This window comes from Trachemys scripta, chromosome 2 (assembly GCF_013100865.1).
Source record: "Trachemys scripta elegans isolate TJP31775 chromosome 2, CAS_Tse_1.0, whole genome shotgun sequence".
In the NCBI taxonomy this organism is placed as follows: domain Eukaryota; kingdom Metazoa; phylum Chordata; order Testudines; family Emydidae; genus Trachemys; species Trachemys scripta.
In genome coordinates this window covers 143,695,200-143,710,184 of record NC_048299.1, presented here as the reverse complement: position 1 = coordinate 143,710,184, position 14,985 = coordinate 143,695,200, and the positions used below count along the sequence as shown (strand labels likewise).

Below are 14,985 nucleotides of genomic sequence, written 5' to 3'. Positions count from 1 at the left end.
GTGAAAATATTAAAGCTTTTCAGACAATATATGGTATGCCATTTCTCTTTTCCTTCTGCCAGGGCTCCAGCAGCTATCTGGCTGATGAGATGATACTAGGTAGGGTTACCATTCGTATGGATTCCCCCGGACATGTTCGGATTTTTGAGCTAAAAATAGCATCCGGGGGGAATTTGTAAATGTCCGGACTTCCCCCCCCATGCAGAGCGCGCGCGGCTAACAGGGCAGCTGGATGGTGCCACTGACATGGGGCTCTGACAGCCAGAGAGAGTCCCTCCTCCCCCCTGCAGCAGAGCTCACTCCCTCCCTCCCTGCATTCGCAGATCGCCTCCAGCAGTCTGGAGCTCCTCCCCCGCTCCCCAGCGTGCAGGGACGAACGGCTCAGGCAGTTCCCGAGCAAGCTCACAGAGACCTTAGGCGAACCGAAGGCCAACAACAAGGGAGCCAGGGGGTCAGAGAAGGGGCAGGGAGGTTCTGGAGGGGGCAGTCAAGAGATGGGGGGGGTGTCAGGTGTTCGGGGGGGCTTTCTGGGAGGTGTGTGGATAAGGTTTTGGGCAGTCAGGGTACAGGTAGGGGGTAGGGTCCTGGGGGGCAGTTAGGGAGGGGGGGTCTTAGGAAGGGGCAGTCAGGGGACAAGGAGCGAGGGGGGGGGTTGGGAGTTCTGAGGGGGGCGGGAAGTAGGTGGGGCAGGGGCGGGGCTAGGGCAGGATAGGGGCGGGGCTCCTCCAGTCCTCTTTTTCGCTTGCTGAAATATGGTAACCCTAATACTAGGGTAATTCATCATTAGGCTCAAGATGTGGAAAACACACCAAGTAAGTTGCAAACTTAATAAGAGAATCTGGCTTAATATTAAATAAGTCTTTGCCTTCTACTGCAATGAGTGGATTAGAAGTGCCAAAAATGGCTATGTTGGGTCTTATTCTCCACTGACTTGAACGTACCACTTGCACTTGTGCTAAATGAGTGTGACATGCTGACACTGATTTGGCAGCATATTACATTCACTTTGCACAGGTGCAGAACTGGGGAATCAGGACCATTGGTTCCTATAATTCTTTACAACACCCTCATTGGGTACATTCACATGGAATGGAATAGAAGGTTTCTGAAGATCACCTTCAGCAATGAAAGGAAATCAAGTTTGAAATACTTAAGCTGTGGCATAAGTAGAAGGGATTTTTCATAACGTCTAAAATCACTTCTTTCCCCCACTGATCATAACACCCTTTGGAAGATCAGAAAATTAATTTTCCTGTGATTCTTAATCTTCTTCTTTCCATTAGACCCACATGGGTTTGTTACTATAGGGTTGCTCATGGGTGACTGTACATCTTTTCTCCCTCCCTGGAAAAGTAACATTTGGTTTGGAAGAAAAAACACAGAATTCAAGTGTAATTCACTAAAATACCTCAGTTACATTTTTGGCCTTCCAAGTTTGACACACAGATTTGCTGATTATTTTGTTTGACCTTTTAATGGCAAGCAGCATTATCAGGTTCAACTGGTCGCAAATAAATAAGAAATTCTGGATTGGTAGTGGAGGGAGATGGCAAAGCTTCAGATCACAGAGTCTTTATAAAAGCCTTTACCTGTGGGGGAAAGAGAGCACCTTTTATAAAAGTGAAATTTATCAGACTGCACGAAAAGCATGCAACAGAAACTTAAGTAGTTCTACATTTCATTCAAAACCATCTATTTGCTAAGGAGTCATCACAAGGACTTCAAAGTTAGACTATTTTCTTAGGAATACTGATAGAGCAACAAGCTTTAGCAGGTCTTAAAATTTTTGACCTGGAGGGGGTCAATGAAGAAGATATCACTATTTTCATTGCAGTAGTGCTCAAAGTTCACCATCAAGGTCAAGGCCCCCCATTGTGGCAGGTGCTATACAAACACACATGAAGAGTACAATCAAGCATACAATTTTTCATATACATTTTAGAGGACAGGCAGTAACACTGCAATGTACTCATATTTAACAAGTCTGTGAAACGTAACTTGTTTATTAGACTCATACATACATGAATGTATTACATACACAATATTGGTAGAATACAATCCCACCAATGTATTCCCTGGGAAAATACCAGCATTTCCCCTCTAGCAAGCCAGTCACCACATCAATACAACCCCACAAAAGGAAGAATACTACTATCTTCTGTGTTTGCACAGTGCCTCACGCAATGGATTCCTGGTCCAGGACTGTGGCTCCTAGGTACCTATCATAATACAAGTAGTAATAATAAAAATGGACAAACATTATCCTGCTCTTAAACAAACAAACCTCCACTATGAACTTCCTGGCAGAATTCATGGTATATTTTCACTGATCAGAGAAGTAATATTGTCATCTTTTATTTATTCAGGCTCCTCAAGGATGAGAGGAGCTATAGTTTTAAAATCTATTCAGAAGGATCGTTTTTCTCCAGTACTGAAATACAGTGCCTCTGAGGTGAAACCCGTCAGCATTTTTGTAAGCTATTAAACAGCTATGGTTCAGGGTAGGAAACTGGAAAATCATATCCAACAGCAACTTCAGTGGTAATTTACACAGATAGCATGTTATTACCTGATACAGCATTTGGCCAAGAGGGGAAAACTATGCCTTTCAAGAAGTGTGACTCTAAAGATCTCACAGCAATCAGGCCTTTAGTTTTATGTCTTATCTATAAGTCATCACCTCTAGCAGCACAGCATCTCTTAATACCAACCCTGGATGCTGGAGACAGTAACTAGCATACATATACAGCACCTGGAGCTCTCTTGTCCAATTGCTGACCCCACCTGACTGATTAGCTTGTGGGATGAAATGGGATCAGAGTATAAGGTGATATTGCTGCAGGGACAGTCCAAGCTGATAGGACAGTACATAACAGATGGCTATTAGAAGGAGAAAGACATGCAAAGGAGAAAGAAAATATTCCTCATTCTCACACAACATGTCTAATTCTGCGTTTTACATGAATAGCAAAAATGAGCTAGTATCATCACTGCTTACCTTCCTCATGAGCTCCTCTTGTTCAGCTGGGTCATCCTCAAAATCATTATTGACATCAAGCACAAAGACTGGAGCATTCCTTAGGTTTTCAAAGTGGACCCTGAAGAAAACAAAAAGAGAATTGAACAATAGGCTTATTAAGTGTACCTCTGGGGAGAGGTAAGAGACAATATGCCCAGACACGGAACAGATGTGTCACACCACTGCTTCAACATACGTTTATTTTATCGTAAGGAGGATGTCTGCTGCATAAGAATTTCACCATCATTAAAAGAAGACTCCTCCAGCTGCAGAGAACAAGTCCCTTCCCTCCTGCCCCATCGAAAGAGAAGATTTCCAAGCAAAGGGCTTGATGCTGAGAGATGCCTGGAACCCTCCACTCCCATTGGCATCAGCACCTAAGACAGCAGAGCTCTCTACTTGCTTCCGAGCAAGATACCTATACCCTGTTTGGACTCCAAGATTCAGTAAACTACCAGCACATTATACAAGCAAAACCCAAGGTAAGAGTATGGAAGAGAAGGGGTCACCTTAGATTTTCATGAGGTAGATGAGCTTTCTCCCTCTTCTGAGGCCCATCATGAATTTTGTTATACCCTGTTGGTATCTGGGAAGGGAACATGCCTAATAGAGCAGAGGACTGGAACCCCGAACCCTTGGGTTCTATCACTGATTGGCTGTGATACCTTGGGCAAGTGACTTTATTTCTGTGACCCTGCTGTGTGGTATGAAAAGTGATAGAATGAGTAGTCAGTGGAGAAGCCCCAGAAGCAGCAGCCCCTTGACTATCTGACTGTAGTTGGGTTAGAGTGATCTCTGGGAAGGAACTAAAGGATTTGGTGTGATGGAAAGAAGCACAAGTAACAAAGGGGAGCCTACTGCTGAAAGGGATGAGCCTGCTGAAATGTCCTTAGAAGACTGTGTTCGGTGTCATTAAGATAGATGGCAGAAAGCTGGCTGGGTAATGGGAGGACTAAGTGAGGGATGAAGAAGGGTGGTGGACAGCTGGAGGCATCAGGGAGGGAATCTCTAGGGTTGGGAAAGGGTACCAGATTATTATTCACCCATTTAAAGTGCCAGGCTTGCTTCGCTGAGAATCTGGAAGCCATTTCTATTGTCACTTACTCCGTGGTTTTCTTTACTAGCCAGTTTTCATGCTGAGTGTGAAGCTGCTCCAGATATTCCAACTGGATCGCCTTCTCCTCAGGCCTCCCCCTTCGGTGCAATCGCTCCAGACATTTCTGAAGGGAGGAAATGACAGCTCCTCCATTAGCATGACCCACTCATTTACCCACAGGACTCAATGAGGTCTGCTTTGCAAACCTAACCACATTTGCATGGGGCCAATGGGTATGGGGCACTTCAGACAAAAGCAGTAGTTCAAATTCAGCATTAGGCAGCTGAAAAGGGATGCAGCCACACAAAGTAGGGATGGCTTCACACAACAGACAAGTTAGAATTCACAATGCCTGTCTAGGGCCAGACGTTTAGTGGGTATGTAAGGACTTGACCTTTCATCCACTGGAGTCAGGGGCAAAACTCCATTAACTTCACTACAAGCACAACTGGGCCCCATACTTGGTATGTTTACATACACACCCGCCCAGTGCTAGAAGGGCAGCAACTTGTGTCAGTGTTGACAGATACAGCTCTGGAAGAAGCTGAATCCAGCCATCATCAGGTAGCGGAAGAGCCAACATGATGCACAAAGAGGAAGCCCCAAGAGAAGCCATCCATACATAAAAGCAGTCTATATTTCCCCAACCCTCAAAGTAGTTTCCCATATACTGAGGCTAAGCCTTTAAAAAACATGAGCAAAGAGTAGCTGTTTGGAACAAAGACTGCATAGTCAGCACTACATAACAGAGGGAACTGATTTTCCCTCTGGGTTACAGAATATTTTCTTAGAAGAAAATAGCCCTCACTGGAGAGGCAATGTGGTCCAGTTCACAGAGCCCTGGATTAGCACTTGAGATTTGGGTTCTATTCCCGATTCTGCTACTGATCTGCTGTGTAAGCTTAGCCAAGTAACTGGATTCTTTGTGCCTCAGTTTCCCCTCTCACCCTTTGTTTTGTCTGCTTAGGGCAAGTTCTTCAGAAAAGGGACTGTCTCTCACTACGTATACACATAGTGCCTTGAACACTGGGGCCTCAATCTTGGTCCAGGCTTCCAGGAGCTACCATAATACAACTAGTGACTGACCTCAACTACTTGCTGCTTTCCTGCCTTGAGCAGTTGCAAACTGTGTCAAGACCTTTACAGTGAGAGCCCAGCGCAGTTAGAAGGTTCTTTACAGAAGGATGTGCCAGAATTATACTAGGATGGGTACATAAGTTGGCAATCACAGGAATCTCTAGTGCAGACAAGTCCTTAGGTGTATTGTTTTTTACCCTCTCACATTTCTGGAACCTTTCAGAGACACCCACCCCGCATTAATTACTGGGCTATCATCATCATACAGACTGGGAACTGAGGCATAGGGATTAACTGACTTGACCCAAATTACACAGCAAGGCTGGGAGTTGAACCCAGGCCTCTTGAGTCCCAGTCTGTTTCTGAGCTGATATGGTCCAGAGTTCCTTTGCCTCTCAAGGAAAGCAAGGCCAGCCTTCAATGCAGCCACTAGAGATGATTTTAGTTAGTTTCCAGTCATGCTCTCAGTTACCTCTGGAGTTGCCTGGAGATACAGAAAGCCATGCAGAGCAATTCGATCCCCGAACTCTTGTAGGAGGAAGGTGTGCAAATCCTGGTAAATGGTCCATTCAATCTCAGCGAGGTGGCCAAGCTCAAAGAGATTCTTAGCAAAGATGTACCTAGGAAAGGAAGGACAAAAAGAGAACAGCAAGTAAATTAAACCTGCCTAAACAAACTCCCTGCAGTTCTAAAAATATACTTTGTCATTCAACTGTGGTAAGATCCATAATGCACCAGGCACTGCACAGACACACAGGAAGACACAGCCCCTGTTCCAAGAGGCCATGTCGACAGCATAGACTTAACACAGACGTTTCAGTACCCAGAGAAGAGAGACAAGTTGGGCTGTTCAAACAATGTCACACTGGATAGCAGAACAGTTACTCGAGGGTTTTTCTATTGCTAATTGTCTTAGTTCTGGACTAGGTAGTGCAGTTGTAGCGGTGTTGATTGGGCTGTCAGCCCTGGAGGATGAGGGCATATTTACCTACAGAACAGGGATGGAGTTGACAGTGGCTGGGGGAGCTTCCCTCTTATACCACCCTACCAATGTACCTCAAACTTGACTTGTAGGGGCCCATTGTGATAAGAGGGCCTATAAAAATATACCCTTAGTCATGAGTTTAATTGTAAGAAGTGAGTGAAAGTTCATGTGATGTCACAATAACCTATAATAACAAATATTTATGGGAAAAGGCACAAAAAGGAGACAGAAAAACTGAAACAGTCTAAACAAAAATAGCCTACTGATACAGTTCTCAAGGATTGTTGAAATCATGCTTGTGAAAAATAGATTATGTGGAGCTGGATGTTAGTGAACCAAAATTGGCGTGTCAGCTATTAGGCCTAATTGGTGGACAAAATAATGAGGAAATGAGCTACTCCACACATCACTCCCTTGTTGGGTCCTTACAAAAAGAGAATTTTGAGGGTTGGGTGGGGACACTCAAAGAAACAACGGAGGCTACTGAAGCAAGACTTGCCCTCAGGGCTGCCACCACTACCACTTCCTGCAACCTGGGGCCTTTGGGACCGTGACAGACGTTCTGACCAAACCAGGCCACAGGGAGGGACCCAGATGACATCACCATTTCTGTCAGCTCCAGCTGAATTCGAAACACAATCTGGGATGAGTTATAACCACATAAGAGACTCTGAAACAAGAGAGCTTTTCCTTCTAAAACTGATTTCAACAAACAGCAGCTTTAGCCCGTATCAACCAGCTTTTGCGTCCCCCCAAAAAGAAGAGTTATTGCCGTTTTTGGATACCATCTAAGGCTTTGTCTACACTAGCATGTTTGTCAGTCTGCAGTGTGGGGAAGAAAAAAAAAAACCCACCCCTAACTCACAGGGTTTTCCCACAGGGAGGGATAGCTCAGTGGTTTGAGTATTGTCCTACTAAACCCAGGGTTGTGAGCTCAATCCTTGAGGGGGCCACTTAGGGATGTGGGGCAAAAATTGGGGATTGGTCCTGCTTTGAGCAGGGGGTTGGACTAGATGACCTTCTGAGGTCCCTTCTAACCCTGATATTCTATGATTCTAAGTGCCGGTGTGGACAGCACTATATCAGCGAGAGATGCTCTCCCGCCGCTCGTTTGAAGTGGTTTAATTACGCCGGCAGGAGAACTCTCTCCTCCTGTGTAGCTGCTCTGTGCCAGGAAACTGCAGCGGTACAGCTGTGCCACCGTAAGGTCTGTAGTGTAGACATAGCCTAAGAGACTATCAAACAAAGGGCTTTTCCTTTTAAACCTCTCTCTAGCAAAAGGGAAAGGAAACAAGAAATATTGTTAAATTAAAGCCTTATTTAATGCTTTACATTTCAAATGCTTTAACTGTTTTTCCTTCTCTTCATAGAATATCAGGGTTGGAAGGGACCTCAGGAGGTCATCTAGTCCAACCCCCTGCTCAAAGTAGGGCCAATCCCCAATTAAATCCCCAAATGGCCCACTCAAGGATTGAACTCACAAGGCTGGGTTTAGCAGGCTGATGCTCAAACCACTGAGCTATCCCTCCCCTGGGGGAAAACAAAAATCAACAACCTTTTCTGGATTTTTAATGGTGTTTGCGCCATGGTGCTAAGCAGGCTGAGGTCTCTGTATACCAAACCTCACACCTTGTTTAAGACTGTTTAGTGTTGGATGGTGACTGGGTTATGTTAACATCTTTGGCCCATATGTACTCCACCTAAATTAATACAACAGACCTTCTCTAGGGTTGGGAAGGGAGTTGTGTCTCATTGGAGCATTCAGTCTTTTACCCGTCTGCTGAGACAACCAGCAATGATGAGGTCAGATAGTACCAATCGTGTTGGCTGTGTGGTGTGATGTGAGGCTCTCCATCCCCACCCCAGCTGCAGCAAGGCAGAGACTCACCAACTCATTTCACACAGACCACCAACTGGGCATGACATAGGGCAGTAACAATTTTTGGTCACTACTGACCTAAGCATGATTTGAAACAGCGCCCTAAAGTTGTAAGGCTCAATTAACTCATTACCAATTCCCTCAGACATTTAATTCCAACACATTTAAGTGAAAATAGGTTTCCCAGACTGCAATGTGGGACTGGTATCATACATTAACTTTCCCCTTCTAGAAGAGCTTAATCCCCAGAACCGAAAAGGTGTTAACGCCCTCCCGCACTGCTTGCGGGCAAAAACTGTGGAAATGGGTCTTGGAGCATGGCCTCAAGATTAACAAATTTTGGTTGAGTCTTTGGAATGGTCCCACTGAAAACCCTCTACTTCAGGGCCCTTCGCTGAAATGCTGCCCTTGAATTACAGAGATGCTACTAAAACAGCCAGCTACTATTTTTTTTTTTTTTAAATAGTGAATTATAGTCAGGGGTTATATTTTTCCCCACACACCATGAATTACTTCCCTCTTTCACAAGTCTCAACCCAAAGCGTTTGCTTCGAACACACTGTTTATGCTTCTCTTATGTAATGTTCACACTTCCCTCACTTTCAGCGAATGCATAAATATAGTTTATTACCTCACCTCCAATCCACTTCACCAAGGCATCTGGAAAAAGTGACCCTTTAGCCAGATCTAGTGCCAACATATTCCAAATAGCCTAGAAGGCATTACATCATAGGAGACACCTCTTTGGAAAACAAACACTTTCAGTATACCTCATGCTCCGCTTCATACAACTGGACACACAGAAAACCTTGTAATTCCCATTTTTCAAGTCAACATCTGTTTAAACACTGCAAGTCCCATTATCTGACAGGAACTACAAAATATATCAAGCTCCTTCCAGTACACACATGAAACTTTAATTAAATGAGTGAGGATGGTTCTTTTTGGTCTGCAACATAAGTGGCAATTAGCAACTCAAAATACATGTTCAACTAGGTTCTAAAGATTGTTTCTTTGAAATAATACAAATGGAAACATTTAAATGAATATATAAACCTTTAAATTAACTGCTTTAATTAACATTCTTCTGCTGTGCTGGAAAACCAACCACAACAGCATCAAGTTAATGCAAGAGAATCAGGAAATGAAATGGACTACAGCACAACAAACACCATAGATCAGCTTTAACTAGTCCTTGGAACTTAAGGACATTTAGCTTACTAGCTAAGGTTTTCGTTTGTCCTTTAGAAATGGACTGCTGAGAATGGTGGCATACGGTGTGCTTTCTTCATGTAAGACAAAGTCTGCTTAGTCACACTGGTAATTACAATGGAGTTATTTCCAATTTACACCCGAGTAAATGAAAGCAGTGTGAACATGTATGAACTGCTCCAATTAAAATCATGTGAAACATTCATAAATATCATGTGCATATTACATGAACCTATGACCCTTGAGGTATCAGCAAGATAATTTTGTTTGACCTTTTTAACCTAAATGAATCAGGCAACCATCAGGCAGAGTTCCATGTATACCTAAGAGTGAAACTGACCAAGCTACTTTCATTCCCTGAGTCGAGTGCATTGTAAATTGGAAGCAAGAAAAATAATGAAAAACAAATTTGAATCTGAAAATCCAAACTACCTCTTGTGTTCCCTCTCTTAGGTTTTTAGAGGACACCAATTACCTCTGGATCTATTATTAACATATGTGATTTTCTTTTTTAAATATCAGTTTCAAGTTTATGTTGACAGTAGGACTTTAGCCCATTCAAGTGCCAGATAGATTGCATTATCATCTCATCACTAGTCCAGAATATACTCTGAATGTGTTTGATTTCTGAGATGCTTGAACACATGCAGATTTGTGCATCACAGAGACCTAGAATTCAATCATTAATCCACCATTTCTGCTGCTCCTGTAGGTGCCAAAAGACAAAATCTGGGGCAGTTTATGGAAGGATCATCTTTTGTTAAGGCACTTGACTGGGACTCAGGAAACCTGAATTCAATTTCCACCTCTGCCACACACTTCCTGTGCAACCTTGGGTTCGGTTCACCAACACCCTGCACTTTGTGCAGTCATTTACACTGGTGCACAGCAAGTATGAAATTCTACCCTTCTGTTCTGATGGCATTTTACATTTATTTTACACTGGTGTAAGTGACAACACAAGGTGCAGAACAGCAATGAATTTGGCTCTTTGGCTCAATGCCTCAGTTTCCCCATCTGTAAAACAGAGGTAATACTCTCTACATCAGAGGTACTATGATAAGAAATGTTTGTGATATTATGGTGAAACATGGCCTATTTTTTATAAAAGAGACATGGTATCTTAAATGGCATTGCCATGTTTCTCCGCACATACTGACTAACAAAGCACTGTAGTTTAGCTGGAGCAGTCAGGGGTTTGGAGATTTTTAGCATTGTACCTATCACTGTATACAGATCTCTCAAAAATCTGCACTGGATCCCAGGTCTTCAACAGCTTCTCTGAAAGGGGCTCCAGCTGGGCCTTAAGTCGACTCATGCAGGAGTATGTCTGGAACGTATAGGACCACCGAGAAGGCTCCTGATAGACCATTTGAAGCAGGTTGCCAAAGTTCTGAGAAGACGAGGTCTGCTAGGGAATGGCAAAAAGGCACATTTAAGAAGAAAGTCTCACTGAAAGAGGTTCTCAGGCTACCCATCCCTATGACTGGACGCAGGGTATTCTCAGTGTAGAACAGGTGCAAGACTCAGATCTGCACATCAGAAGGAATAACTATGATCATCTAGTCTGATTTCTTGCATTACATAGGCCAGGGAATTTCACCCAGGGATTGCTGTAGTGGAGGAGGTTATTCTCTGCTATGTACGTGACGCTATTTGAGCCCAATAGCTTGAGTTGAACTAGAGCAATGGTTCTCGACCAGGGGTACCCATACCCCTGGGGGTATGCAGAGCTCTTTCAGGGGGTACATCAACTCAGCCTAGTTTTACAACAGGCTACATAGCGAAGTCAGTACAAACTAAAATTTCATACAGACAATGACTTGTTTATACTGCTCTATATGCTATACACTGGAATGTAATACAATAGTTATATTCCAATGGAGTTATTTTATAACTATATGTAAAAATGAGAAGGTAAGCAATTAGTTTTTAAGTGTGGCGAAACTTGGGGGTACGCAAGACAAATCAGACTCCTGAAAGGGGTACAGTTGTTTGGAAAAGTTGAGGGCCATTGAACTAGAGCATTTTAGAGATATCCAACCTCAATTTAAAGACTCCAAGTGATGAGGAATTTACCTTAAGTTATTCCAATGATTAGCTACCCTCACTGTTAAGGTACAACTTTTTATTTCCAGTTTTAATTTTTCTACTACAAACCACTGGATTTTATTCTGCCTTTGATAGCTAGAGTCACTGTAAAGGGATTTCTAGACCATGATCAAGTCACCTCTTAACCTCTTCCTTGATTAACTAAATAGATTAAGCTCCTTAAATCTCTTACTGCATGTTTTCCAGACCTCAGATTATTCCTGTAGCTCTTCTCTGAATCCTCTCCAGTTTAAAAAAAGTGTTGACACCAGAACTGGACACAGAAAACTCAGCAATAATCTTTTTTCTCTAACGCACATAGAATCATAGAAGATTAGAGTTGGAAGAGACCTCTGGAGGTCATCTAGTCCAACCCCCTGCTCAAAGCAGGACCAACACCAACTAAATCATCCCAGCCAGGGCTTTGTCAAACCGGGCCTTAAAAACCTCTAAGAATGGAGATTCCACCACCTCCCTAGGTAACCCATTCCAGTGCTTCACCACCCTCCTAATATCCAACCTAGACCTCTCCCACTGCAACTTGAGACCACTGCTTCTTGTTCGGTCATCTGCCTCCACTTTGAACAGACTAGCGCCATCCTCTTTGGAACCCCCCTCCAGGTAGTTGAAGGCTGCTACCAAATCCCCCCTCACTCTTCTCTTCTGCAGACTAAACCCCCGTTTCCTCAGCGTCTCCTCGTAGTCATGGGCCCCAGTCCCCTAATCGTTTTTGTTGCCCTCTGCTGGACTCTCTCCAATTTGTCCACATCTTTCTGTAGTGGGCGGCCCAAAACTGCACACAATACTCCAGATGTGGCCTCACTAGTGCCGAATAGAGGGGAATAATCACTTCCCTTGATCTGTTGGCAATGCTGCTACTAATGCAGCCCAATATGCTGTTAGCCTTCTTAGTAACAAGGCACATGTTTGACCTTGATCCCAGATGGCTGCTTGTCAACCATTTGGGGACAAAAATTATGCTTGCCTTACCCGCCTACCCCAGTTACTCCATGGAGTTTATCATGAAGGAGGAGAGCAGGTGTTGTCCCCTCCTGGGTTGTGGTACTTCATAGAAAATTGCTACTATTGCTGGTCAGGAGCGGTTGATACATGTACATCATTAAAAAAAAAAAAAAAAATCACGACAATGAGCTCATGATAAATTAAAGATGCAAGTCCTGTACAAGAAATATCAGGGAGACTACAGAGATACAAAGCATTAGCAGATCCCATCTAGGTCTTTAATAAGAATCCGGTTGTTCTGCTCAACATTTCTTTTGCCATTAGAGAGCTGAACTCAATGCAAGTAAAAAAATATTTGTCCTCTGGAAACAGGGATTTATTTTTTAAAGCTCTTAAGAATTTAAAGTTAATGCAATCGTAGTCTAGATCACAGGAGTTGGCATGATAAATATTTATCTCCCCTTTAAAAACATGTATCTATTCAAGTATCAAGTTATGGAAGAGATTTATGGATGAGGAAAACCATCTTGAATAGAGACCAGTTAAACCTGATGATGTTGTCACTGAACTCCCTTCTTAATCTTGTCTTACAGAGAAAGGTTGAGGCACAATAGTAGAACAATGAGCAAAGCATGTCCTGACACTGCTCATGACGTACCTATGCTGCGGATAAAGAGAGGATTTAGGTCCCCGAGGTTCATAAGCACCACTAAAAAATAATAATAATAATAATAACAACAACAACAACAACAACAAAAAAAATCACACAACAAATTTTGAAAAGCCTAAAGCCAGGTGATGGAAACTCTTGTCACAGCGCCCATGAACCCCCACTCTGGTTATTCACTTTCACACTTACCTCTCTGCTACTGGAAGCTTGAACCTTTTGCCATTTTGCCACTGGTTCTGTAGCCATTTGCCATTCTGGAAAGGTTTTTCCCAGCAGCCTTACGAAAGTGGACTTGCCCACAGCTGCAAATTAAAATACAAAAGCAGTTGTCAAAGTCTGGTTAGGAAAGCATTATCAGATCCTGCAGGTAAGCTCAATTAAAAATAAAAAAGACTTTCTTAAGTAAAAATAGAGACAATGATACATGCAGGATTTGCCATGCCTGATCAGACCTTTAGTCATCTAGCCCAGTATCCTGCCTCCAATAGCAGTAAAGTTGCCATTGTTTTGACATGTATTTAGTACATATTTTGTTTTAAAAAATACACTAAAAATACCTTTTGGTAACCCCCCTCTCCATACAGAAGAAACTCTCTCAAATCAGCACACAATTAACAGCTTCTCCCACTTCTCAAAGATTGAATAGAGACTCAGTATGAGACCCTATCTTTTTTTTTTTTTAAAAGCCAAATATATAACAATACATTTACTTGACACAGACAACATATAAGAGGCACCTAAAGAACACCTAAGATGTAGACTTACTAGGACTTTATGAAGTACTAGTACTAACAAAATAAGCTGGTTGTCTATTCCTATTTGTCTGCCTTAACTTTTAAGGCCACAGTTCTAAAAACACTCATCTCTATGCATAATGAGTATTTGAAGATTGGGGCCTTAGATCATAAACTCTGAGTCTGGGACTGTATTGTATTCTATGTTTGTACTGTGCCTAGCCCAGTACATCCCTGATCTCAGCTGGGGCATCTACCATGATAGAAATTTTAATACAATCTACTGTTTGCCCTAAGATTCATTACCCTTGCTTTTTATTGGTTCCACACTAGTTTCCAAAGTTTGGACACTTGCAACGAATCTTCCATCCATTAGTATGAATTAGCAAAGTGCTAGAGTGTTAAATTTAACACTATGAAGCAAAATCATAATCTCATTATTTAAGGAGAGCACTGTTGGATTCTGAAAGAAAAGATCCACAACTATGGGCTCTTGCTTTCTGTTCTGTACAGTACTGAGCATGCTGTCCAAGCTTCCAAGATAATATTTTGGATCCCAATCTCTGCAAACCCCTTCCACAGATCCTTAACTATAAATCCCACTGAAGTCAATGTGATTACTCATGTGTTTAAGAGTTTGCAATATAAGGGGCATAGAAGGGTCTTATGTTACTAACAAGATAGATCCAACACAGAGCTTTAAAGCAAATCTTTTTAGATATCTAATCTGTTTGCACTCCACACCGACACCACCATAGCCAGTGACACAGGCTAGGGCACTGTCGCTGCCCGTTTGCCTTTCTCTCTCACACTCTAGCCCAAAGCTCTGATGTACAGACCCCTCTGATGTTCCTTCAGCGCGCCCTCTCCTCACAGCCCCCACCCCCGCCGTCTCCTCACAGCACCCCCACCATCCCTCACAGCACCCCCACCCAGCACCCCCCTCCTCACAGCACCCCCACCCAGCACCCCCCTCCTCACAGCACCCCCACCCTCTCCTCACAGCACCCCCAGCTCCCCTCACAGCCCCCACCCCTGCCCAGCACCACCCTCTCCTCACAGCACCCCCAGCTCCCCTCACAGCCCCACCACCCAGCCCCCCCTCCTCACAGAACTCCCATCTCCTAACAGCACCCCCCACCTCACAGCCCCCATCCCCCCCAGCACCCACCTCTCCTCACAGCCCCCAGCTCCCCTCACAGCCCCCACCCCGCCCAGCACCCCCAGCTCCCCTCACAGCCCCACCACCCAGCCCCCCC

General features: G+C 43.7%; 1 protein-coding gene across 4 annotated transcripts in view; it reads right to left on the bottom strand.

Annotated features, from left to right (window-relative positions):
• Positions 1-1,395: 1,395 nt before the first annotated feature.
• DGUOK (deoxyguanosine kinase) overlaps positions 1,396-14,985 on the bottom strand; it is a 14,293-nt gene continuing 703 nt past the window's right edge. The window contains exons 2-7 of one of the 4 annotated variants that reach the window (XM_034761728.1): positions 13,182-13,294; positions 10,489-10,676; positions 5,665-5,812; positions 4,124-4,239; positions 2,999-3,098; positions 1,396-1,589 (exon numbers count right to left, since the gene is read on the bottom strand). In XM_034761728.1, coding sequence (XP_034617619.1) covers positions 1,563-1,589; positions 2,999-3,098; positions 4,124-4,239; positions 5,665-5,812; positions 10,489-10,676; positions 13,182-13,294 — 692 coding nt within the window. In that variant the 3' untranslated portion in view covers positions 1,396-1,562. Of the gene's footprint in view, positions 1,590-1,983; positions 2,220-2,998; positions 3,099-4,123; positions 4,240-5,664; positions 5,813-10,488; positions 10,680-13,181; positions 13,295-14,985 lie in introns of those variants that run through there. The other 3 variants (XM_034761727.1, XM_034761726.1, XM_034761725.1) reach the window with 3 other exon arrangements.